The sequence below is a fragment of the Chrysemys picta genome, chromosome 5, assembly GCF_011386835.1.
Source record: "Chrysemys picta bellii isolate R12L10 chromosome 5, ASM1138683v2, whole genome shotgun sequence".
Classification (NCBI taxonomy): domain Eukaryota; kingdom Metazoa; phylum Chordata; order Testudines; family Emydidae; genus Chrysemys; species Chrysemys picta.
Window position 1 is genome coordinate 27,904,441 of NC_088795.1, and position 26,817 is coordinate 27,931,257.

Here is a 26,817-nt window from a genome sequence, read left to right on the forward strand (position 1 = left end):
GGATTGTGAAGCAGGACAGATGGACCCAAGGCTTGCTATTACGGAGCAGGAAACAGTGGGGACCAGGGTGGGGGAGGCAGGGGCTCCTGGGAAGGCATGGATGTGGGGGCTTATGGGCTGGGGGTCAGTCTGGGGGTGGGCACCTAAGAAGGGGAAAGGAAGATTAGGCTGGTGCGTGTTCATGAATGCCAGAGAGGGGAAAGGAGGTCTGGCCGGTGATAGGCAGGGCAGTGGCCAGTTTCTCTGCATCTCAGAGGTGGTGACCCTAATTAGTAAGAGGAAAGGAGATGGTTAAGAAGCGACCGTTGGTTTGAAAAGATTAATCGTAGCCAGAAGGCTTTTGGGAATCAAACTTGTAACAGAAGGAAGGGGGGCTTAAGAACTGAGAGAAGTTTGTTGTCCTGCCCTAGAGAAATGGAAATGAGTGGTGGGCGCAGCCATAGGCTTTGCCAGCGACAGAGGGTTTCACTCCTGTAAGTTCATAGGATGAGACACCAAGAATTCAGGGCAATGGCAGGGGAAAATCCAGATCAGAGATGAAGGAAACAAACAGCATTGTGCATAGCAGGGAGATAAAGGTTCAGCTTCCCCTCAGGGAGCAGGAATTCAGTGCTGCCCACTGGTGACCTTACTGCCCTGTTACTGATTGCTGGGGATCTCCATTCAGGGCCAGCTCTTGCAATCCAGGCAACGCGCAGGCACCCCAGCTCTCAGGGCACACGCTAGGATTACCATACGTCCTCTTTTTCCCGGACATGTCCGGCTTTTCGGCACTCAAACCCCCGTCCGGGGGGAATTACCAAAAAGCCGAACATGTCCGGGAAAATGGCGGCTCTGCTCCTCCCCGACTCTTCGGCTCTGTTTAAGAGCCGGGCTGCCCGAGCGCTACCGGCTTCGGGTCCGGAGGCACGGGGGCTGCCCAAAGCCGGTAGTGCTCGGGCAGCTCGGCTCTGTTTAAGAGCCGGGCTGCCCGAGCGCTACCGGCTTCGGGCAGCCCCCGTGCCTCCGGACCCTGCGCCGCCGGAGCCCGGGAGGGGAAGTGCCCGGCTAGGGGCGCAGGGTCCGGAGGCATAGGGCCTGCCCAAAGCCCGAGCGCTACCGGCTTCACAGTTTGCCGGGCAGCCTCCAGACCCTGCGCCCCCGGCTGGGCGCTTCCCCTCCCGGGCTCCAGCTGTGCTGGGGAAGCGCCGGCCGGGGGCGCAGGGTCTGGGGGCTGCCCGGCAAACCGTGAAGCCGGTAGCGCTGGGGCAGCCCTTTCCCCCTGGCTGGGAGTGGGAGGGAGGAGGGGGCGGAGTTAGGGCGGGGAAGGGACGGAGTTGGGGCGGGGCTATGGGTGGGGAAATGGGCGGGGCCAGGGACTGTGGAGGGTCCTCTTTTTTTATTTATTAGATATGGTAACCCTAGTGGCACACGCCAGGTCCTGGCTTGGAGGGGTGTGGGGAGAAAATGGCCAAGGGGCCGAGGGCTCCGCCATCAGAAGGTGCGAAGTCCCCACGCATTGTTGAAGGCGGGTATTTCCTGTAGGCCAGGCCGGGGCTGGGGGCTCTAGGGGCTTCCCCCAGCACTGTGGAGGAGACACTGAGAACAGCTGGCAGCCTGGGCAAGCCTGGCTCGGAGGGCGGGGCGGGAGGGATGCGGCATCGCGTGGCCAGTGCTTTGTGCCCACCACCCGCGCGAGCCACCCACAACGTGCGGGGGGCCATGGCCACGGTGAGAGGCATCGCTGTAGCCGTGGGGCCCCCCCACCCCACGAGCCCCGCGGGGGTGGCTCAGGAGCCTGAGGCGAAGTGACTGAACTTCTTCGCGCCCTGCGGGAGGGGGAGACACGGGCAGCAGCGAGGGAAAGGGCTGCGCACGCGCAGAACTTCCCGGCGGGACGGAAACCGAGAGGGAGCGCCTCGACACCTGACGTCATCAGGCTGCGCGCGCCCTGCCGCCGGAAGTGGGCAGCATGGCGGCTCTGGTAGCGCGGCTCTGCCGGGCCCCCGGAACTGCCGCCGGGCTCCGCTGCCTCCTCCGAGCCGGCTGCGCCCGCCCCGCCGCCGCGCTCGCTGTCCCGACCCACGGCGCCCCCGGATCGCCGCTGGGCCTTGGGGGGGAGGCGGGGAGCGGGAGGCGGTCGCTGAGCTTCTCCGCGGCGGGGCTGGTGAGCTCGGCCCCCGGCCCCCTGCAGCCCTACCTGCGGCTCATGAGGCTGGACAAGCCCATCGGTGAGTCGCTGCGGGGCTGGAGGCCTGGGCTGGCGCCGTCGGGCGTGCCGGGGCGGGGCAGAGAGCCGCCCCCGCGTGCGGGCTGGGCAGAGCGGGGGCTGGGACCCCGGGTTCAGCCCCTTACCCCGCGTTAGCCTGCGGGCCCGGCCCTCCAAGGTGCTGAACAGCCAAGCGCAAGCGCTGTCCGCAGCTGTGGCAAGTCCCCGATTGCCAGGAGCCGGCCCTGGACAACACGGGTGGCTCAGTGGATGATTGCTGCTCATTCATGCCCTCTGAAGCACCTGGCATTGGCCATGATCGGGCCACAGGATGTTGGGCTAGATGGAGAATTGGTCTGTCCCAGTGTGGCCGTTCCTATGTTCTACAGCAGGCCCTGGTTCCCTCTCCTGGGGGAGTGATGTGCCTCTGATTCATGGGGATGTTGTGAGGATAAACTCCATGAAGGCTGCTGCAATTACTGGGGCCTTCAGGGGGGAGAGGTCATAGAAATGCAAAGGGTTGCTATAAAAATGGATTTCAGCAGCATTCACCTGCCAAGAGACTGTTGGATTGTCTGTCTGCCGCAAAGTTAAACTATCTACAGTAATACCTGTGTCTAGTCTGTACAGTCCCTGATCATTTTTTTTAGTGTACAGCTTTCAAAACCATCATTCATCCTACCACAATCTAAAACTCCTTGTTCTTTTGAGCCACAAAAGAGCCACAAAAAAGATATTAAGTACAAACTGCCTTTTGAGTTTGAGAGCACTTTTCTTTACAAAAGAAATTCCAGTGTTTGTTTTACAAAAATCATGTTATAATAATATTTCACGCAAGGGAAATCGAGTAATATAAAACACTTAAGGATCATTCAGGACAAAAGGATTGATTAACTGGGTTACAGGTGATCTAGTACAGCACCACTCAAAGGATCAGGTGCTGACAGTTTGGTGCCCACCAACACTGTACAATTATGGGAGAGGAAAATGTTTATCAAGGACAGTAAGGCAAATCTCTACACTTGTATATAGTGCCCTGGGATGTTTTATGTCTACGATTGTCATGTGGAAGCCTCTCCTGTCGGGGTAGTTAATCCACCTCCCCAAGAGGTGGTAGCTATGTTGACGGGAGAAGCTCTCTTGTTGACATACTGCTATCTACACGGGTGATTAGGTGGATTTTTTCACACACCTGAGCAATATAGTTATAACAATATAGGTCTGTAATGTAGACCTGCCCTTACACAGAGCTCTTCTTCAGGTCTGGGAAACTTGCTCACAAGTTTAGACTAAGGCTATGTCTACACTGGCACTTGTGTCAGTCAGGGGTGTGAAAAAACACCCCTGATAGATGCAAGTTTCACCAACAAAAGCGCTGGTGTGAACAGCGCTATGTCAGCGGGAGACACTCTCCTGCCAACATAGCTACTGCAGCTTGTTAGGGGTGACTTAATTTTGCTGGCAGGAGAATGGCTACACGGGAGACCGTACAGCTGTGTCGCTGTAAGGTCCGTAGTGTAGACATAGCCTAAGACGTTAACACATGTTTCAAGGGACCTTTTAAGGTGAAATGGCCTGTTAACACCCCTCCAGTCATAGGGGGAAAGAAAGAGGGATGGATGGCGGCAGGGGGAGAGGGGTTGTTTTATAGATTGTTGTAATAAGGCAGAAATCCAGTATCCTCTATTCTTGATAGAAGGATTGCAATTTGCTTATTCAGGTTAGACAGTCAATTAGTCAGCAGGTCATGTGACATCTGGAACATAAAATATTTTACAGATTGGCTAGACAATTCATATAAACTCAGGAGACCAATCCATTTTGGAATATGTCCGTGTGAATAATTGTAAAGGTAGTTAAATATTTGGTTTGGATAGAGATCACCTTTGAACAAGGTGGCTTACCAAACTAATATGTGTCGCATCTTATGTTCTCTGTAATGGCAGATTTTATAGCTACTGTTCAAACACTGCATTCCCTCCATGGTTCAGTTTTCTGTTTTTATTGGGAAAATAGACAAAGTGTCTTTATATTCAACATTTCAATCAAGAAGAAGAAGAAAAAGAAAAGTAAAGGAGCAGAATCAAATTGTGGAACTGCAGCACCTTGCACAGATAACCATCTTAGCTGTCTCTCAGCTTTGGTGTTGCAGTTTTAGAAGTTTTTAATTACTAATTCAACACTTACTTACCTTTTATGGCGTGCTAAAGAGTAATTCCATTTATAATTTCTCTTTTTCTAATCTCTTTCAAATTCACTTTTCTAGGAACGTGGCTGTTGTATTTGCCATGCACATGGAGTATAGGCTTGGCAGCAGAGCCAGGCTGTTTTCCAGACTGGTATATGCTGTCACTCTTTGGTACTGGAGCGGTCCTGATGCGTGGAGCAGGCTGTACAATTAATGACATGTGGGATCGGGACTATGACAAAAAGGTAGAGAAAGCCCCATGGACTTGAAAAGAACAGACAGGCTCCTCTTAATGTTTGATGAGTAAGTAAATTGCTGGCCTTTTATTGAAGTAAGCCCTCTTCTGTCTTTCACCAAGACAAACTGGTTGTTTGTCTGGTAGAAATACTGGCTTGTCTAATGAAGACTACTACCAAGTAATCTCTTTTTTTTTTTTCCCCTCCTGGTTCAGAAGGCATATACTAAGTAATATGATGTTTACCATTCATCTTTGAATGGTAAAAGTGCTTTCTTTTTTGCATAACAGAGAACCACAAGTAGCAATGCAGTAGTGGTTCTTTGTTTTCTAGATAATTTGTATGTAGGATAAGGTACATCAGATAGTTGCAATGTAATCAGAGCTTAATCAACATAAATCCACTTCTTGTAATATTTTCCTAAAAACTGAGCAAAACCAACTGACATGCTTCTTTTAACCTTGTTAGCCGTTATCTATCCAAGAATTATCAGGGATTTCTTTAGCTGCATTTTGTACCTTTCAGGTATAAATTTTTGCCAAAGGTGAATTTTATACTCTTTCTTAATTAAACTGGTGGCTATAGTAATGTACCCCAGATAAGAATGAGCTTTTTGTAATGTCAACTTGCGGTTTCCTCAGTAATTTTACACTAAGGGCACGTCTTCACTGGCAACACTAAAGCGCTGCTGCAACAGTGCTTTAACATGGCTTGTATGGTCATGGCATAGTGCTGGGGGAGAGGTCTCCCAGCGCTCTAAAAAACCCACCTCCGCGAGGGGAGTAGCTACCAGCACTGTTGCACTGTCTACACTATAGCACTGAAACTTGCAGTGCTCAGGGGAGTGTTTTTTCACATCCCTGAGGGGGAAAGTTGCAGCGTTGTAAAGTGCCAGTGTAGACAAGCCCTAGGAGAAGATTGGATAATTTGACACTGTTGTGTTCTTGGTGTGTGGTAATAAAAGCTGCTTCCCTTATGGAGTCACTTGCATAATTGGGATCTAAATACAACAAAATAATGAACTTAAATGAAATTGACAAGAATGTAACAGTAAGGAGTTTAAAATTCATATAGGAAATTATTTTACAAATAAAACCTCAGACAACTGTCTGTGAGAGTGGGTTGGGGGTGTTTTAATGGTGGTATGTCTAGTTAGTGGTCATTTTGTTGATTTCCTGACTAAAACATCCCTTGCTTGGTCTTACCCACAGCTGAATTTTTCTTGAATGTTAGAGTTAAATTAGTGCAGCCATTTTTGAGTTGCACGAAGGTGAAGATGATACTTTCTATGGCCCCAAAAATATTTTTTATTGTGTCTCACTTAAACTGCAGATGTATAAACTTCTAACTTGGCATAATTGTAGTCTTAACTGAGAGAGGAAAATCGAGCCAAACTTAAAGGAAAATACCTTAGTATTGTTAAAGTGTGCACAAACAACACTTTGGTTAAATTTTTAGAGCGCTGTAAGCAGGTGGCATTCTTACCTGGCTCTGAGCGTACAGCTGTTCTGTATAAAGTCTAAAACTTACACCTTCCCTAGGGTTTGGTTTTATTAATTTAGATAATGTAAATTCAGCCTAAACTTTCTTCCCAAACTTGGTTGCTCGTAGAGTTTTCCCTGCTGACCTCTCTGCCCCTGAAAGAGGTTCCGTTGCCTTCTATATCCTGCTTGGAACTAATTGAATCTATCTGCTAGTATGATCAGGAATGACTATACAGCATCCTTATGTAGGGTTCAAGCATTTTATGCAGGATGAGTCAACAGAAGGAGCCCTGTAACTCTATTTATAATCCTAGAATCTTCCCCCCATTACAGACATCTTAGTTCAGAAACTCTTAGAATGTTTGAACAAAATTGCTCTTAAAATAGGGATATTCAGTGCAAAAAGTTAATTTCTCAATATTGCACTGAGCACACAAATAATAAAATTCAAATCTAAACTTTTTATAGTAGCTCTAATTCATCCTCATTACACATAATCCTGCTTTCATTTTTAAAATGCTCCATATTTTAGTAGTAGATGTTAATGTTTATTCATAAATATGTACCATATACAGGATGTGAAATGTTGTAGAGGTACTATTGGTGTAGGAACTTTAACTTTTGAATTCCCTGACTCGTGGGCTTAATTTTCCCACCTTACTTTGCATTAAGATATGAGTTTTGCCTATAATGTGTAGTTTAACTCAGTGTATTGGATTTAGTATTGAAACTATTCTTTCTTTAGGTTTTAAGAACAGCAAGTCGACCAATAGCTGTTGGAGATATCTCAACTTTTCAGTCCTTCGTTTTTCTTGGGGGACAGCTTAGCTTGGCTTTGTGTGTCCTTCTGTGTCTAAATTACTATAGGTAATGTATGTATGATCTTTTATTCTTGTACTGTTTCGCTACCAGGCTAAAGCTAAGCATGATGAATTTCAACAGACAAGGCAGTTTTTTGAGACAGCAACCAAATCCATGATTTTAGAACAAAATAATACTTTCAGTCTTAACTACAGCATCATTCCTTTGATGCTACAGTATTGTTTCTTAGGCCTTGGCTACACTTACCCGCTAGTTCGACGGCTGGAAATCGAACTTCTGGGTTCGACTTATCGCGTCTAGTCTGGACGCGATAAGTCGAACCCGGAAGTGCTCGCCGTCGACTGCGGTACTCCAGCTCGGCGAGAGGAGTACCGCGGAGTCGACGGGGGAGCCTGCCTGCCGAGTGTGGACCAAGGTAAGTTCGAACTAATTCGAACTAAGGTACTTCGAACTTCAGCTACGTTATTCACGTAGCTGAAGTTGCGTACCTTAGTTCGAATTAGGGGGGTAGTGTAGACCAAGCCTTAGACTAGGGAATAATGAGAGTGCAATAGAATTATTTAAAGTAAACCATATAAAGTCTCATAATGAACTTCTTTCATTACAGTATTGCCCTAGGAGCAGCCTCTCTGTCTCTTGTGATCACTTATCCCCTGATGAAGAGAATCACGTACTGGCCACAGCTGGTTTTGGGTGAGCTTCAAAATTGCTAGTTTCCCTTCTTTCAGACATAATTTTATTTTTTTATTTTTTAGTTTTCTGGCAAAATCTTAATAGTTGAACTTCAATATCAAATGAAGTTGCCTGAAACTACAAATAAAGTCATTGGTGTGTCCTACATTTCTTAAACATATAGTAAAACACATGGAGTTTCTTTCCCTCATGTAGTTCCTCCTTTCCCCACGCTCTGGTGTTGAGAAATAATTGGTTTGTCACCTGAGTACCGAGTGGGAGATGTGGGACATTTTTCTCCCAGTCTCTGGAAATCTTTCTTAAATTGTATTTCACCCTGTATTACACTCTTAAACATTTAAATTAACTGGGGTAAAAAGATGCATTGCACTGTATTCCAGCTTGACCCAGTTTGGTATCCTACCTTTACATTTTGTTTCACATATTTTTTCCACTTTTAGTAACCGCTTTTAATATCTACCACCTTTATTAACCACCACTATTGTGTCTACTCTGTTCTCCTTCCATTTCCCTTCTTTAACAGTTTTCTAGAGCTAACAAATATTAAGCTTAAGGCCCGACATTTAAGAACATGCTTAACTTGAGATATATGGGTATTCCTGCTGACTTTATTAGGACTAGTCACATGTACAGCTGTTTGCAAGATGGGTGTGTGTGTCTGTTAGTTAAATCAAATATATTTTAGAGAATGTGTTGCTATTTATACTGTGTAATATATAGGTACTTAGATTTATTGCTACTCAGTTAAAAAATTGTAGATAAATGTTACAAACCCAATGTGATATATTATTGGGCTTGTTTTTCTTCTTGTTTGAACACTCCACTCTTTTGAAATTTTAAAAAAGAAGAAAAAAAAAAAGAAAAAAAAGAAAACATTGCACAGTGCAATGTACTGATAACAACTCAGCTGTCTGCTCTTCAGATACCATATGGTTTCTCTGTTACTGTCCCTAATAGTAGCAGTTAGCCAGCATCCTCATCAGTGCATTCTCAACAAATATTTCAGAGACTGGAATGTTAGTCACTTTCCTTCTGCTGCAGGTGCAAGAAGAGCATGGAAACCCAGGGATTGGTAGAAGGGAGACGAGTGGTGTTTCCTACTATGATCAGCACTCCTGTTTTCTCATATAACTCCTTTCTTTTCCCATGAGAAAATAATCCTCCCTTTTCCCCCTTCCGCATGTATGAGTTCAGTGTTTCTGGGTTCATAGATTCCAAGACCAGAATGGACCATTGTTATAATCTAGTCTGACCTTGTGTATAACATAGGCCATACAACTTCCCCAAAATAATTTCTAGGGCTCGTCTTCTGGAAAAATATCCAATCTTGATTTAAAAATTGCCAGTGAGGGAGAATCCACCATGACCCTTGATTGGTTAAATCCACCATGACCCGTTACAAATTTACACCATTATTTCCAATCTGAATTTGTCTAGCATCAGCTTCCAGCCATTGAATAGATATACCTTTTTCTGATAGATTGAAGAGCCTGTTATCAAAATCTTGTTCCCCATATTGGTACTTATAAACTGTAATCAATGTTGTTATAGCTGTGTTGGTCCCAGGAGATTAGAGAGACAAGGTGGGTGAGGTGATGGCTTTTACTGGAGCAGCTTTTATTGGTGGGAGAGACAATGTGTGATGTTTAGTTGTGATGCGCTGAGTAAGTTTCCCAGACCTGAAGAAGAGCTCTTTGTAAGCTAGGAAGCTTGTCTCTCTCACCAACAGAAGTTGGTCCAATAAAAGATATTACCTTATGTCTCTAAACCAGTGGTTCTTAACCTTTACTGCAGCCTGCACCCCTTTGGTTCTCAAAATATGTTCTCGCACCCCTTATCAAAAATCATTGAAGTAGGTCAGTTCTTTAAACCTAGATATATTTTTGTTTGTATATTACAGTAATTGTTAAAAAATGTATAATGTTAATAAATACATAGGGTTGATGAAACAAAGTAGTTATACTTACATGCCTGTGCTTAATTTGTGTTTTTGATTTACCTTCTAAAAAAATCTGGCACGTCTCAAACCCCCAGAAAGGGCCTCTCGCACCCCAGGTTAAGAACCACTGCTCTAGACTGTAAGCAAGTCGCCCCTTCTCTTTGTTAAGCTCAAGGAGCCCAATCTATTTAGCTTGTCATTGTAAGGCAGGTTTTCTAATTCTTTAATCATTCTTGTGGCTCTTCTTTGAACCCCTTCTCCAATTTATCAACATCCTTTATGAACTGTGGGCACCACAACTGGACACAGTACTCTAGCAGTGGTCGCACCAGAGCCAAATACAAAGGTAAAATAACCACCCCAGTCCTGTTCAAATTTCCCCTGTTTATGCATCCAGAGATTACACTAGACCTTTGGGCCACAGTGTTGCACTGGGATCTCATGTTCAGCTGATTATCCCCACAACTCCCAAATCTTTTTCAGAGTCCCTGCTTCCCAGGAGAGAGTCCCCCATCCTGTAAGTGTGTAGGGATTAAAAATCAAAAAAACACACAGATGCTTGAGTGTCAAATGTTGATAAAAAAATATAATTTAGATTGTTCCTGACTCTTACATTTTTAGAAGCCTATAATTCTGTATATTTTTCTTATTTCTGTTACTTACAGGACTTACATTTAATTGGGGAGCCTTACTTGGGTGGTCTGCCATCAAAGGTTCATGTGATTGGTCGGTGTGTTTGCCTCTGTACTTCTCTGGAGTTATGTGGACATTGATATATGACACCATCTATGCACATCAGGTGAAGTAATAACATTAACTGTTAACTTCCTCATTGTTAGTTATGTGTGTATTTATGTATAAAACTCACTACTTTGGACTGGCATAGCACTACTAATCTTCCCACTGCAATCAGAAGATTTAAAACCTAGAAATGCTTTTAAGAGATTTTTCTCGTATCCACTGGTTTTCACCCCTCTAATTACCCTATTATCGCATGTTTTTCTGCTCACTGTACTATCTGTGTAAATTAGTTTATGAACGTCTCTGAGTAGAGCCCTTACTGTTAAAGTGCCGTGTATATCTAGGTATGTCACAGTCAATAGCACCAGTCAAGTGCTCAGCAGTTTTGAGAACCAGGCTGCTTATTTCAGTGCCTAAAAATGGGTTTAGGAGCCTAACATTAGACACCTGTTCTTAAAAACCTTGGCCTTAAGGCAAAGCCTTTTCTATTACATCCCTAAAACTACTTTCTCCACCCACGACTTCTCAACTTGTGAATTGCTAGGGGTATTCTGTTTTTTTTAATAACCTTCTTTATTCCAGGATAAAAGAGATGACCTGGTCATTGGTGTGAAATCAACAGCACTACGGTTCAATGAAAACACAAAGCAGTGGCTCAGTGGCTTCAGTGTTGCAATGCTCGCGGGTCTGAGTGTGGCAGGAATAAACTGTGATCAGACTTTCCTCTATTACACAGCTGTGGCTGCCATCGGTGCTCACTTAGCTCACCAGGTTTGATCTGATTTTTGTACTTCTTTTCTAAGTGGAAGCTCTAGATTCCAAATCCTGTATCAGTTTACGTAAAATATTCAGCCATCTTGTCTCAAACTGCTGCAGCAAAAAGAAGGCTTTTCAATAATAGCTGCAGGCAGGTCTTGTCTTTATACACCTAAGCACACAGCAGCCTTTTCTCATCTCCTAGTGTGTTTATTGTAGCCATCACCATGGCATTTGGAGGCATAACTTACAGTACAATAGGTACATAATAGAGTAGAACCTCAGAGTTTCAAACACCTTGGGAATGGAGGTTGTTTGTTACTCCGAAATGTTTGTAACTCTGAACAAAATGTTATGGTTGTTCTTTCAAAAGTTTACAACTGAACATTGACTTAATACAGCTTTAAAACTTTTATGCAGAAAAAAAATGCAGCTTCCCCTTTATTTTTTTAGTAGTTTGCATTTAATACTGTACTGTATTTGCTTTTTTCTTTTCCTCTGCTGCTGCTGCTGCCTGATTGTGTACTTCTGGTTCCAAATGAGGTGTGTGGTTGGCTGGTCAATTTGTAACTCTGGTGTTGGTTACTCTGAGGTTCTACTATACATTAGGATTATTCGCTTAAATTAAAGGTGTATAAAGGTTAGGGGGGTGGGGGGCTAAATGGCCCAGTGGCTTGGCAATGGATGCAGAATCTTTAAGTGGGGTTACGCTCTGAAAAACAGCAATGGAAAAAAATGTTGGTTTTGTCTCCCAGTAACTCAGTGAAATTGGCACCGCTTACAAATGAATACATATTTTCTAACTGCAAGCCCTGCAAACTCATTCTGGGATCTGAAAGGCAGTCTGGGTTCCCTTTGTCTCGTACTTTATCACCAACCGCCAATATCCTACAATTGTCATTTAGTTAACAATTCTGTGTAAGTGCCAGGAAACAATCCAGTTCACTGTCTCATACCTATATTGGTTTTAGTGATCTGATGTGTAAAATGTAGTAAAAATCCAACTTACTTTAATCAATAGAATGAGCAGCTAGGACTCATTTTTATATACTCACATTTCTGATTTTTAAATTCAATCATCCGTTCATATCCAGACCTAGTTTGTAGTGATGGTAAGTAGTCTGTAGAAAATGAACCGGTGGTCTCAGTAGTAGACTGGAGGTAGTAGAAGTGTAGAGGTAGTTCCTGGTAATAGAGAAGTGTCCATATCCCAGCTTGCAGCCTTGTTAGTAGTTAAGAATATAATTGGCATGGAGTCTGATCTATGATCTTTCCCACATCAGGGTTCTGAGGTGCATTGGGGTGATTTGGGGAAGCTCGCACATCTGATACAGGTGCTGTCCTCTATGGATAGATTTCATTGTCTCTGACTGCTGGCCTGGCATCTTTCATGAGCACTAAATTCCCTCTTTCTTATCATGCAAATATTGAATGGCCAGAATTCCCTTACATGGGAGTCGGCACAGCATGAGAACTTCTGTTCTCCAGACCAGGTAGGCTTGGATATTTGAGAATGAAAACATAAGACTCTGGGGAGGGGAGTATAGAACAGTTATCAAGAGCAACATAACCGAACATTCATCCCTGTGCCCATGAAAATGCATACACAGAAGTGATATTCAGAAGGTAATTAGGAATTCAGCTGTCTTTAGTTTGGTAGCTGTTATGACCTTTTTCAGAAAGTTAATTGCAGTCGTCTTTTGCTATTCATTTAATCCCGTCTCATCTCTTTTCCCACATGCCCCCGTCTTGCACTTGCTTCTCTGTTGCTTGGTCGTCATCCTGTTTTGTACCCTGAACATCCCACTGCAGCTCGTTTTAAGTAGCAGTGGCCCCCAGTGGAGGCAGCTAGGCTGGCTAATCCTTATTTCCAGCTGCTATTGCAGGTCTCCTGTGAGTTTTCTGTGGATGACAATTTGAGAACCCCTTTCCTGCGAACTCTCGTGTGTGTTTGTATTGAATCTTTGAGACAGATTTTTTAAGGTACAGATAATACACTATGCATCTGTTGTCTGTATCTTTTGGTGCTTAAATACCTTTAAAAATCTGGTCCTTAATATCCATACATGTTACTCATTCTCTGTACCTTTCTGGTATATCTTCATCCATTTGTTAAGCACATTTAGGCAGACCTCTGTGTCTATATCTAATCCAGTGCAGGCACGGAAGTTAGCCTGTGTGGAGCTCATTGAGTGTCCCTTGAGGTAGGGACCTATGTCTTCTCTGAAGTGTCTGGCATGCTTGTGGTACTATAGATAATAACAGAACATTATATTGTACTTCCACAGATTTACACTTTGGACATACACAAACCTGAAGACTGTTGGAAGAAATTTACCTCTAACCGCACAATCGGACTTCTACTTTTCATAGGGATTATAACTGGAAATTTATGGAAAAGAAAAAATCCCAAAGAAATGAATGCAATCAGCACTGATATTTAGTCTTTATTTTAATTAAAAAAAAAACTATATTCAAAAGTAAAAGCATCTTATCTGCAACGGCTACTAGTTTTGCTTAATTCAAATACTTGGCCAAAGAGTCTGTTTTTAAGAAGATACTTTAGCAAACAGAATTATTGTTAGTGTGTGCCTTGTAAATACACTTTAAAGACTGAACTAGCAGTGGTCTTGACAACTAAGCTTCTCAGCTGCTTGTGGTGATCTTTTCTTGTAAAATCCCTGTCCTCCCTCTTGCAAGGAATCTTTTGTAAAAGGTTGACTACTGCCCTGGTAGTCTGTAAAACTCTCAGTAGGTTTCTTAGAGTCATGGTTCGTGTGAAAATGTAGTCATTTTGTAATGTAAAATAAAACCTGCTGTGTGAAGTTTTCATGGTTTGATTTTTGCAGTAGTTTTTTGCATGAAATATTTAGCTCCAGTAAATCGTTTTGTATCCTGCCAAGTTTAGAAGCATTTATATTTTGGTTCTGGGTAATAAGTAGAAGAATGACTTGCCTGTCTGATTGGCCGGCTATGATTCCAAGCCAGGTGGAAATGCTTTGCTGGAATTTATTCATGGGCCTCAATTTTTTGCCTTTTTTAAATCCCTTTTGAAAACAAACTTCTGCAGCATTGCTTACAAAAAGTGAGCTGATCTGCCAAGAATTAGTGATTGGAATATGGGCTATATATAACAACAAACCCAAAATAGCCCAGAACTATTAAAAAGGATACGTAGCCGTTCCAGTTGTTTGATGTTGCAAATCTAATCATGTCTTACTTTCACTCCTTTGTGTTTATTACCCTTCAAGATTGTAAGATTTCCAGAGGAAGGACTTGTCTTTCTCTGTGTTCTGTAAAGCCTCTAACATGCTCTTGGGCACAGTAAAAGTAATAATGGGATGACAAATACGTAGGTGAGAACTACTTAGTATTTTTATTTGTTTCTATTATGAATTGCATCATTTAGTAGGTGGTCCAACAGTTCTTTTATTGGCCCTTAATACAGGGCTGTCTCCTGCAAGGTTCTGGGTGCTTTAATATTCTATTGAAGTCAAAGGGTTGAGGGTGGTCAGCCTCTCACAGGAGTAAGTTCATGGATTGTGACTTTCAGTAATGTCCTTGATAGTGTGTGATTTACAAGTGAAGTTGCTCAGCCAACCTGTCATTCCCTCACTAATGAAACTCTGTAAAGAGAATGTACTGTGTAACTTTTGGAGTTAGTTTCTATATAAGGAACAGCAGACACACCTATGGCTGAGTTGCTTCCTTGGCATTTCTTTTAGATGAGGCAGATGTAATTTCCTGTAGTAATGAGCTCTGACAGTTCTTGTAAGTAAGGCACCACACCCTCAACCAAGTTCTTGTGGGCAAATCACTGCCCCCACATAGAGTCCCACTGAAACCACTAGCCCATGGATACACGGATCTGTTTGCACTGAGTTTATTGCAGGATTAGGCCTGACTGTCGTTTTTTATAAGGCTTCCATCTTGCTTTTATAATTCTTTTGTTAATTATTTTTTCTCAAAACAAAATAATTTTCTCTTACTCTTTGAACAAACAAAATATTTTAAGCAAAAAGTGAACAAATTAAGAATCTTATTCACTAAGGATGCATTTTTCAATTTAGTCCTACATACACGTCTCCAAGTATTTCAATATATTTTAGCAACTCATGATAGTTTTGTTTTTCCTGTTAGATGTTTGGGCCAAGTTTTTTCTAAAACTAGGTAAATTCTCTCTTGTCCTCTATTCTGTGTTTTTTTTTAAATGTTAAATGGCGTGTGCTCTAGATATCAGGGACTTTGAGACTTTAGATCTGCCTTTAAATTAACTGCTTCTAATTAAGGTATTGTGCGGTTTTAGGTTTTAAGCCATCTACTCAAAACTGTGGTGTTGTCATTAGTGATTCTGGGTCACCAATAAGGAGAGAGAGAAAGCCATGTTAACTTTTAGCTTCCTTAGAACTATTGGTTCCCTCTTGCTCCCATGTTGTCAAAAGAGGTGGGGGACAAAACTATTAAAAGAATATAATTAAGGTAATAGCACGGTGAGAGTGGCTCCGTTGGTTTGTTCTTTCCTTAAAATACAAACAAACCCCCCCTCGTATTCTCGAAGTGGGTGGAGAATTTCATGTCATCCTCATCTTGGAGAAAAGCACAGAACAAAATACACAACCCCAGTTTATTTATCAGTACCAGTTTAAACTATTGGCTTACTAGCCAAATCTAGACCAGTGCTTTCTGGAAGCCTCTATTCTATTGAGGATTCTGGCCTTTTAAAAATAGTTTCCCATGTTCCAGATTCTCAGTTATGAACATGTTGCATCTGTCTCTCCAAATCATTAGTAATTATCAGTATAACTTGTCCATAGGTGTATGCATTTGCCTATTTGACTTGTGTTGGCTCTCTGAGAAGAAAAGAAAGATGCTGCACCTGTCACACTTCATTCCGATCCATTTCACTCACACCAATGCCACACTGAACAAGGAAACTCCGAACAGGAGAGTGACCTGAATCCTTAAGGAAAACAAAACCAAATCTGAATAGTGCCTTAAGAAGACAGACCGCACCCTGTCACATACGAAGAATGGTAGGCAAACGCAAAATGAAGTCTTTGACCATGTCCATGTAGTCTCAGGATTGTTTTAAATACAACAGTCTACTCTGGATGGGTGGCTTGAAGGTGTTCAAGATCCTTGAAATTGCATCTTCAAACCAGCTGGATAGGGTTTTTTAAGTGGACAGATCCATCCAAAATGTTCTCTCTTTTCCTAAAATTGGATTTTTGTGTATTAACTTCTCCCTGTAGTATGTATAATCCCCACCCTCAGTTTGGAGTTCTGAAGTAGTATCTTCAGCTATATTTGGTATGAGAGCTTGACATTACTGCATGATTTCAATCCTGTAACTTTTGCCCGTAATGAGAGATGCAGCTTAGGTAGTTAAGGTACACCGTGGTGTGTGAGTAGCCTCACAAACCCGAAAGGCCAGCACTGGCACGGATAACCAGTGATCTCTAGGGAAGAGCTGTGATAGCTCTCAGCCCTGCTGATTGATTTAAAATTTTAAATAGATTTACATTTTCAAAGCAATCTTCAAAAGGAGAAGGCTTGGGGGTGGGGAAAGAGTTAATGAAAAGTATGGAAGAGAACATATGTATACATTTTTGCAAACCAGATCCCAGTTACCCTAAAGATCAACTTCAACTATTCTGTCCCCATCTATTCTCTATGTAATGGTGCGGGGGGGAAGGGGCAAGAATCTCAAGTTCCTTGAAGTTTATGGTTTTGCTTCTACAAATCTTGATCTCCCAGGGGTAGATCTACCTGCAGGGGTAGAATGTAGATACCCTGGTATAAAGAGCACCAGTGTGCTGAACTGCCGGAAATTCATCCTTGGTATGGAGGCTATTGAAGGCCCTCCTAGACCACATAAACCTTGTACAGCCAGAGATTGTAGATGTCTTAGGTCTCAGTAGGCTAGTATATAAGGTATTCAAGGATTAGGAATACTAGATCTGTGATTGTGTGTGTGTGTAGTGGCCCAGAAATCTTCCAAAGGGGCTGAATTAATGCCCCAGAGCTTCTTTCTGAGATGGGAGATGAATTCCATCCCCTTCGTAAACCACCCATGGAGTTCCCCAGATACAATCAGGTTACTTAGGTTGGGATTTTCAAAAGTAGCTAGAGGATTTAGGAGCACAAGTTCCATTGACTTTCAGTTGGACTGGTGCTCCTGTAAGTCATGTAGGAGCATTGGAAAATCCCAATCTTGGTCTTCCACGGCAGAATTTCAAATTACACAGCGTAGCATCTCTGGAGCTAGACCTGTTAAATCAGTAAACAAACATTTTGAAGTGCACTGATCTTTATTTTTTGAACTGCAACAATTATTACAGAAATCTCAATTTTTGTTTTAGTCACAAATGTGTACTTAATGTAAGCATTATGGCCCCCATTCTCAATTGACTTATACTAGTGTAAATTGTGCTGTAGAGTCAAACCAGTGTAAAACTGATGGTATAAAGAATCAGTCCACTTATGTCAAAATTTTTACCCATTATCATTTTATGTTTACGCGCTCATTTCTTCTGTTCTCCCTTTCTTTCTCCCATTCATTTTCTTTCGTTCTTTCTCTGTTGGAACTTTTTTTTTTTTACCCCTTGCTTACTTATTTTTTTAATTTAAAAAGCCAATTTTCACAATGGTTTTAATCATACCAAACTCAGGACATTTTAAATTTCGTTTTCTATAACTAACTCAACCACATTGCTTGTGTACAGACACCGGGGTGGCCAACCTGAGCCTGAGAAGAAGCCAGAATTTACCAATGTACATTGCCAAAGAGCCACAGCAGCCCCTCATCAGCTCCCTCACCCAGCTCCCAGCGCCTCCCACCCACCGGCAGCCCTCCTTCAGCTCCCTCACCCAGCTCCCAGCGCCTCCCACCCACCAGCAGTCCCACCAATTAGCGCCTCCCCTTCCCTTCCCGCACCTCCCAATCAGCTGTTTCGTGGCATGCAGGAGGATCTGGGGGGGAGGGAGGAGCAAGGGCAGGCTCGGGGAGGGGGCAGAAAGGGGTGGAGTTGGGGCAGGGGTTGAGCAGTGAGCACCCCCCAGGCACATTGGAAAGTTGGCGCCTGTAGCTGCAGCCCCGGAGTCGGTGCCTACACAAGGAGCCGCATATTAACTTCTGAAGAGCCGCATGTGGCTCCGGAGCCACAGGTTGGCCACCCTGATATACAAATTGACAGCCTATATTCAAAATGTAACAAGGGACTTGAGTTACTATGTGAACAAAGATTTAAGTTCTGAGTTTTGCAAGATTAAATCTCACCCTTGGTATTGCATAATGTATTTCTTTTGTATCTAACATACGTCATTTTGTGATGCAAAAACAGATGACTGTTCTTACAAAATATATTTTCAGGTCAATTTGTGATTATCCTATAATTAAATTCCTTGATGACAAATAGCCAATAGCAGTTTTGGAAAGCCGCCTAGTTAATTTACATGTTGCAATTTGTGTTGCATATGGATATATAAGGGACTTGGTTGAAGTTGGACCAAGAAAAGCGATTTCTTGATCTCTCTCTCCAAGCCTGCTCTGCAAGTGGTATGTGCATATTTCTTTGTTTAGTTTGACAGATTATTTGGCAAAGTTCAATGTATTCAACTTGCAAAAGCTGTTAGCTGCTGAGTTGGTTATTTATGGGAAGGGAAGTTAGTAAAAAGTGAAAATGTTTAGTTTTCTGCTCAACAAACCAATTAAGGTAAAATGAAATATGCTGTAAATCCTATTAGTGGGCATTTGACAAAATTATGCACCTAAACTGAAAAGCAGAAACTCATTTTTGTTTGTTTTTTTTGCCTGACACTGTTCAGATTGTAGTTGGGAATTGGTCCTGCTTTGAGCAGGGGATTGGACTAGATGACCTCCTGAGGTCCCTTCCAACCCTGATATTCTATGATTCTATGAAATATATTGAAATTGATATCTCCCAGAAAGTTCGAGGCTGTTTTTACTGAAAAATGAACTTTGCTACAGCTTAAATTTGGCTGCCTATATTTCAAAATGACCAGTGGAGACAAAGTACATTTTACTAATGGTATTGGGGTTGTGAAACAGATTTCAGAAGAATTCAAGGAAACTTCTATCCTATGTGCTTTGGGATTATCCATGTTTTAAGAGAAGGCATATGTTGCTTGCTGTTTTCAGGATGCTCTATCCGCCTTTCACCTATTTTCTTCCCTCTTGAAAGAGGCAATGATCTCGTCATCTGCAGTCCCCGAGATCAGGGCCGGCTCCAGACACCAGCAAAGAAAGCAGGTGCTTGGGGCAGTCGATGGAAAGGGGAGGCACGTCCGGGTCTTCGGCGGCAATTCAACGGCGAGTCCCTCACTCCCTTTCGGAGGGAAGGACCTGCCGCCAAATTGCCGCCAAAGAATGAAAAAAAAGAATGGCGGAGCTGCCGCCGATGGCTGCTTTTTTTTTTTTTTTTTTCCCCTTCGCCACTTGGGGCGGCAAAAACGCTGGAGCCGGCCCTGACCGAGATGTGTGTAGTATTAGTGATGGCAGAGTACCAGAGGCTCAGGTGCTACAAAGAGCCAGAGCTGAGCATACAGGCTGCTCGTGCTGTTTGCAATGGTCTCTGCTGTAGGTGTACCCAGTCCCTAGTGTAAGTGAAAAGTTTCTCCGGTAAACTCAAGCAGAGCCACCCAGGGGGGGGGGGGGAAAGTGGGGCAATTTGCCTCAGGCCCCCATAAGAATTCTATAGTATTGCAACTTTTTTTTATGGAAGAGGCCCCCAAAATTGCTTTGCCCCAGGCCCCCTGAATCCTCTGGGTGGCCCTGAACTCAAGGTGTGTGAGTTTAAGTACAGATACACAGTGCTGTCAAAGAAAGAGTGCCAAAATACACGTTTGTCTAGGGCACCATTTTCCCTAAGGCTGGGCCTGGAGGCAATAGCTCCATTGCTGGCAAGCTTCCAGAGGACTCTGGAGAGCAATTCTTGTCTCTAGTCTCTGAGGGATGCCTCACATCTCAATCCGCTCTGCAGGTTTGTTTAGACATGGCAGATTCTGCAGCCAGGGCCATGACGACAGCAGTGACTACGCACAGATCATCCTGGGTACAGTCCTCGGGGATTCCTGGGGCAGTGCAACAATTGAGGACCTGCCTTCTGAGGCATGTGCTCTATTTGCATCGAAAATAGAGGAGGTGTTACACACGCTAAAAGATTCAAGAGTGGTGTCGAAGTCTCTCAGCCTTTATACGCCAGCAATGAAGAGGACAAAACATCACCCTCAATGTTAGTCCAGGGAGCAATACTACCCCTTCTGCCAGCCTGATCTGTCCAAGAGAAGATAAAGGCCCATCAGGAGGAAGCCAATGCCTTCTACTTCCTCACTTTCTTCATCCCAGCAGCCACAGACCTCAGAGCAGTCATTTTGACTCTTACGTTGAGGACAGCGCACTATCCAACCCAGATCTCACCTGGCTTTTTCCACCTTTCTGGGACAGATTGTCCCATTTTCTACACTGAACAAGTGGGTGCTCGTCTTGGTGGAATTGGGATATACTCTCCAGACTCCTCTCTATCCCACCCTCGTGCTCCTACCCACTCCCTCTTCAGGGCAGACATGCCAAACCCACGAAAAAAACGCAGAAATTGGGCTTGTTTTTGGCTTAATTGGCTTGTGAGTTGCTTTTTGGCTTGTTACTTGTTTGGCTTGTAGCTTGTTGCTTCTTTTGTTTGATTGGCTTCTGGCAAGCAGGGGCAAGGGGGGAAAGAGTCGGGTGCACAGCGGGCCCACCACAGTCCCAGACTGTATGCCGGGGGGATCTAGTCACATAGAGTGTTGGGGTTCTTAGGGATTGGCTTGTTTTGAAATGGGATTAGCTTGATTTTAGGCTTTATTGTGAAAGTCGGGGTGCTTATTTACCGCCTGAAAGTTGGCAACTGTGCTTCAGAGACCCCTCTCATGAGTCCGTGCTGAGGTAAGAGGTGCAGACTATACGTTCTTTGGGAGTGAGAGAAGCGGTGCCCCTTCTTCATCAGTGCAGGGGAGTTTGTTTCTGATATTTCCTAATACTCAAAGCCAAAGGAGCGCTCAGGCCCATACTGGATGTTTGGAACCTGAACAAATATACCAAGAAGGTAAAGTTCCATGTGAGATCCCTGACTATGATGATCCCTTCCCTGGATCTGGGAGACTGGTATGCTGCCCTTGACTTACAGGATACGTATTTTGATGTAGTGATCCATCCTGGCCACAGGAGATTTCTGAGGTACATCATAGAAGACAGCCATTACCATTTCACCGTTCTGCCCTTCAGTCTATCTTCAGCACCTACAGTTTTTACCAAGTGCATGGCTGTAGTGGCAGCCTACCTTCACAAAGGAGACAGCCACATCTATCCTCACCTGGACGACTGGTTGGTTCATAGTTGCTACATACGCCAAGTATGGGCCACTGTACACCAAACGCTGTCTGTTCAACATCTGGGGCCTAAAACTGAACAAAGAAAAATCGACCTTAAGGGCTCTGCAAGGGATGGAATCAACTGGGGTCATCCTGGATTCAGCCTTGGCCAGGGCTTCCGTGCGTCTTTCCAGATTTCACACACTAGGATATCTCTGTGCATCCCCGCTCATGAGCCATTCCCAGAACACTGTGAGGAGTTCTCTCAGACTTGGGTCATATGACAGCATGTAAATGTGTCAGTCCTCATGCCAGGTTGCACCTCAGAGCTTTGCAGCTATGGCTCAAGTCAGTTTATGACCCTCATATTCATCACCTAGAGAAGCTGGTGCACATCCGGGACATGGTACTGTCATCTCTGACGTGGTGGGTAAGACAAGAACATCTGTGCAGGGGAGTCCCACTTTCTCCCCCTCTCCCTATCATGACTGGTAAATGGATGCCTCAGCTATGGGGTGGGGAGTACATCTGGTGATCTTCAGGCTCAAGAACTGTGGACAACCCATAAGGCCACATCGCACATAAATGTTCTTGAATTACGTGAAACATTTTGTGCATGTCGGCAGTTCTTGCCTCACGTTCACGTATCCAGGTGCTCACCGATAGTCCCACAGCCCTGGTTTATGTGAACAAAAAATGGGATGCCAGGTTGGACAGAAGAATGTCAAGCTGTGGAGTGGGTGCATTTGGAGCTCACTCACTCTCAAGCCATCACACCTGCTGGGGCTTCAAAATGGCCTGGCGGATCGTCAGAGCAAGTCTTTCAGTTTGGACTATAAGTGGTCTCTCAACATGAATGATCTAGCTTGGCTGTTCGATATGGGGGGGGATGGTTCCCATCCGTAGATCTGTTTACGATGTGACAGAACAGGAAGGGTCCCTGTTTCTGTTCCAAGGCAAGTCACAGCCTATAATCAATATCAGACGCTGTCCTGTTTCAGTGGAACAAAGAGCTTCTATGTACACACCCACCAGTGTCCCTGACTCCGAGGTCCTTTTCAAGCTCAAGCAAGATCAGGATAGAATGTTCCTTACAGCTCCAGCCTGGCCAAGACAGACATGGTATTCAGCTTGGGTCACATTCGGACCTTTGCAAACTGTTCACTCACGAGCCTTTACTATTACCAGTAACCAGAGCCCTACTGTTACAGAATCATGGCCAGGTGCTGCACCTGGATCTGCAAGCACTGCACCTTACGGCATGGTTCATCAGTGGTTGAATACAGAGGAGGCACATTGCTCTGCGGCAGTCCAGAGTGTGCTTCTTAATATCAGGAAGCCATCTGCATGAGCTACTTAGCTTAGTAAAACTGGAAATGTTTTTCCATGTGGGCAGCTTCCCACAGTGCATCCCCAACTCAGACCAAGATTCAATCAAGTCTCGACTGTCCTTAAGGAGTCAGGTCTAGCCCTCAGTTCTGTTTGGTACATCTGGCAGCCATCTTGGCATTTCATCTTTGTGTAAATGGTAAGACTGTTTTCAATCACCCAGTCATGACCTGGTTTCTGATCAGCAGAAACCATCTATCAGAGACCAGTGTCTTCCTGGGATTTGAATCTGGTGTTGTCTGCACTAATGGACCTCCTTTTAAACTCTTAACATCGTGCTGGTTTCTATACCTGTCAGCAAAGATAGATTCCTAGTGGCCATCACCTCCGCCTTGAGGGTGGGAGAAGCGAACGCATTGGTCACAGATCCACCCAATACAGTGTTCTACAAAGACAAGGCTCAGCTGAGACAACACGGCAGGTTTCTCTTAATGGTGGTATCTGATTTCTGCTTGAAACAGTCCATCTACTTGCCAGTTTTCTTTCTGAAGCTGCATATGCACAAGGACAAGTGGAGGCTCCACACCTGGGATGTTTAGCAAGTTTGGACATTTTACCTGGATAGAACAAAGTCTTTTCAGGTTACTTCTGAGCTCTTGTCTCTTATGCAGAACATATGAGAGGCCATCAGATTACGATTCAAAGGTTCTAGAAATGGATCACCAGCTGCATTACAATCTTCTGATGCCAAAGGAGTTGCACCGCCTGCAACACTCACAGTGCACTCGATCAGAGCTCATTTGACCTCAGCAGCATTCCGGGTACATGTCCCAATTATGGACCTTTGTAGCACAGCAATGTGGGGTCTTCCATTCATACTTTCACCAGACATCACGCACTGCCTGTTGCATCAAGAGAGGACACAAACACTCAAAGGCGGCCCTGCAGTCCATCTTCTGTTGAGACTCCATGCCCCATGTCCTGGGGTAATAGTTTGAGAGTCACCTGATGTAATGGACACATGCAAGCACTCAAAGAAGAAAAAATGATTACTCGCCTTCTCATATCTCGAAGAACAAGAGTTGTGTTGCATGTGTCCATTACACGACCCATCCTCCTTCCCTGGCACTGGAGTTTACCACTGGCATTCTGGTGCAAAGGAACTGGGGGGAAGAGGGAGGGGCGGAGTGGCTCTGCCCTATATACCCTCACTTTGAAGCACCGGGAGGGAGCTTGGTTGTGGGTGGGACCTCCCCTATAAGTACGAGCAGGGAAAACTCTCCAGCACCAGTGCACATGACATGCACACACCTATGGTGTAATGGACATACAATGTAATGGACATATGCAACACCTCTTGAAGAACAGCAGTTATGAGAAGGAGAGTAACCGTTTTTTCCTTTATGAAAACACCGTAATAAATGCCATTCAAACATACTAAGAAAATATGTATTTTGATATGGTGTCAAATAAAATCCAGCTGTACTAAAGGGACACCAACTATAAAACTAGTTGATTTACAAAATTAATTGAACGTAGTTTCTGATCCAGTGCCTGTTTCGGAGCCCTCGCTACTTTTTGTTGTTTTACAATCAATCGCTTTTTCTTATTGCTTAAACGTGTGCTCCTCCCCCATGTTACTGAGTGAAAGACACACACAAAAACCAAGGGAAAGCGAGTCACTGACTGTACAGGGGAAACATTTAAACCAACCACAGTTAAATGTACAAAGTAAGCAAACTAAAAAATCAGAAAAATGTTTTGTTTAATCTTTCATTGATAATAATCTTAGGTGTTACATGTCACAATAGTAGCTGAGTAACTGTCACCATGTAGTAGCTGCAACATTTTCAGACTTAGGTGATTTGTTAAGTGGGTGTGCCTTTACTATGTACATTTATAATGGGTACAATACATATTCTACATGTGTACAGTACTATACGCTGTTGTCTGAAAATGTATGAAAACGGTTTATGATTGCCAGAATCATTCCTGATTTAGGCAAACCATCACTGAAGTCAAAGGGAATTTGCCAGAGTAAAGGACTGTGTGAAATCTGAATGTTTGGCTAAGTGTCAGCAGCAGCAAGAAAATCCTGATTTGAGGGCTAATCTCTGTCTTTGAGAACAGCAGCAAGAGAGATTTCTGTTTCTGCAATGATGTCTGTAGTATTTTGCGTTGTGATGGTCTCAGATCACACATGCCAAGTAGGATCAGCATAGGTCTGATGTCACCTGGAGATGGCCAAGGAACTGTTAGATGTTGCCAGAAAATATGTTGGCCATTTAGTTAGTGGTACCCTTTCCTTTGAATCAGGAATCCCCAATGTGATGTTAGGGGAAAATATGCTGTTAGATTGAAACCTCACCCATTAATAACCTGGTCTGAAGAAACTGGTCTAATCCCATTGACTACAATTTGGCCTAAGATGTCCACCAAAACTATCCAGGCTTTATAGCATTGCTTCTAACAAAGTGAGAAACATAGTGCCATTTCACAAAGCGATGTAAGTAACATTCCCCTAATTGCATCCCCACAATGACGAGATGCCCTGACACTGCAGCCCTGCTAATCACTAACAGAGCTTTTTAACATGTTCCTTTTATTTTTCCTTCCAGGCTGTACACTTCTAAACTGATTTAGTGAAACTAGAAATGTCCTCGGCCCCTGTTACGAGTCAGCCCCAGTTTGGTGTTGCTTCTATTGCACGTAATTCCTGGCAGACCGGGACATTCGACTGCTGCAGTGACTGTAAAGTCTGTAAGTGAATGTGAATATCTGACTTTTGTTTTGGCTTGTGGTGTCTTGGGTTTTGGATTAATGTTATATCTCTGTTCATTAATGGGAGTGACTTTTAAATGAGGGTGGGGGAATAGTTGTCTATTATTTAAATTAAAAAAGAATGGCTTGTAGTGAATGGTCCCACATGCATAGTGTGAGCCAGCCACTAGATGGCAAGATCACTCACCCATTCATTCACATACACAGAACGAGTCCTGGTACATTCTGCCCCAGTCAGACAACTGAGGGTCACAGATTTGATGGGCTGGTACCACCTGGTAATAAATCTATACCGTGCAGACAACAGACACAGCTACTCAATATAAAACACAGGTGGGACTAAAACTTTAGTATTTCAATTCCAAACTATAGACCTCTACTACTTATGTTAAAGAAGAACTCCACACCAGGTATTCTTGTTTTAAAGAGAGACCTTCACACTAAACCTTCAGCCCTCAGACCACATGACATCTATATTTTTTAATTTATGATTACATTTACTTGCTACCACTGTTCTGAAATGATTCTTTTGTTCTTCTGAGGAACAGTCCTACACACAGATCATGGTTTATTGTTGAATCAAAATATTTACCAAAGATCTACATGAACTAAACACAAACCAAGTCTGCACTATATACTAACAAAACCAGCTAGTGTTCCAGTCAAACATAATGGTGTGAAACTAAAATATCGGCTATTTGTTTTGCTCTCCAAAGTTCATTATGAGCTATCAGATTATTAGAGCCTGTCTTTCCATTCTTTGGGGGACCTGAATAGTGATGTCATGTATGGCTGTCACCTGCTACTTAATTGGTTATGGGGGAGAGAGCTGCAGCTGAGATAACAGCTTTATGTGACATCATTGCTGAGGTCTTTCAAAGATCCCACCTTCCTTTCCGCAGGCTCTGGCCCATTGGCACATGCCTAACTTTCTCCTTCTCTTTGTCTAGGCACTTCTATGTCTCTCCTAAAAATGGTGGTAAAAGTTAACTGACTGCATAAATGGTGGGGAGAATATCCATTTGTTGTTTTGTCTTTATGCAGGTGCATGTGGAACATTCGGTTTCTGTTGTCTTGGATGTAAAGTTGCCAAAGATATGGGTGAATGCTGCTGTTGTGGCACAAGCGTTGCCATGAGGACTCTCTACCGGTCAAGATACAGAATCCCTGTTAGTTACTATCTAATCCTTTGTTTATCTCATGCTCAAAAGAACATGTGATCACCAATGAGGGGAGGAATAACATGAAGGGACCTGGGAAGGATAGAATTATGGCCATAACATTAGTGTCAC

At 43.7% G+C, this 26,817-nt stretch overlaps 1 protein-coding gene and 1 long non-coding RNA gene across 3 annotated transcripts; one reads left to right on the plus strand and one right to left on the minus strand.

Annotated features, from left to right (window-relative positions):
* The first annotated feature begins 1,913 nt into the window (after positions 1-1,913).
* Positions 1,914-26,694, plus strand: COQ2 (coenzyme Q2, polyprenyltransferase). Of its 2 annotated transcripts, XM_024103105.3 has the most exons (8): positions 1,914-2,210; positions 4,455-4,621; positions 6,842-6,963; positions 7,526-7,611; positions 10,216-10,349; positions 10,874-11,062; positions 25,363-25,504; positions 26,570-26,694. In XM_024103105.3, the coding sequence occupies exons 1-7, from the start codon at positions 1,952-1,954 to the stop codon at positions 25,375-25,377; spliced, it is 972 nt and encodes a 323-aa protein (XP_023958873.1). In that variant the 5' UTR covers positions 1,914-1,951; the 3' UTR covers positions 25,378-25,504; positions 26,570-26,694. The 2 variants fall into 2 exon arrangements, with proteins under 2 accessions (XP_023958873.1, XP_005292160.1); XM_005292103.4 differs by lacking the exons at positions 25,363-25,504; positions 26,570-26,694 and adding an exon at positions 13,336-13,877.
* LOC135983564 (uncharacterized) lies at positions 6,920-7,774 on the minus strand. The gene is made up of 2 exons (XR_010601251.1): positions 7,449-7,774; positions 6,920-7,149 (listed from the first exon to the last, which is right to left on the minus strand). It is a non-coding gene; the product is annotated as an uncharacterized LOC135983564 (long non-coding RNA).
* Positions 26,695-26,817: the final 123 nt, after the last annotated feature.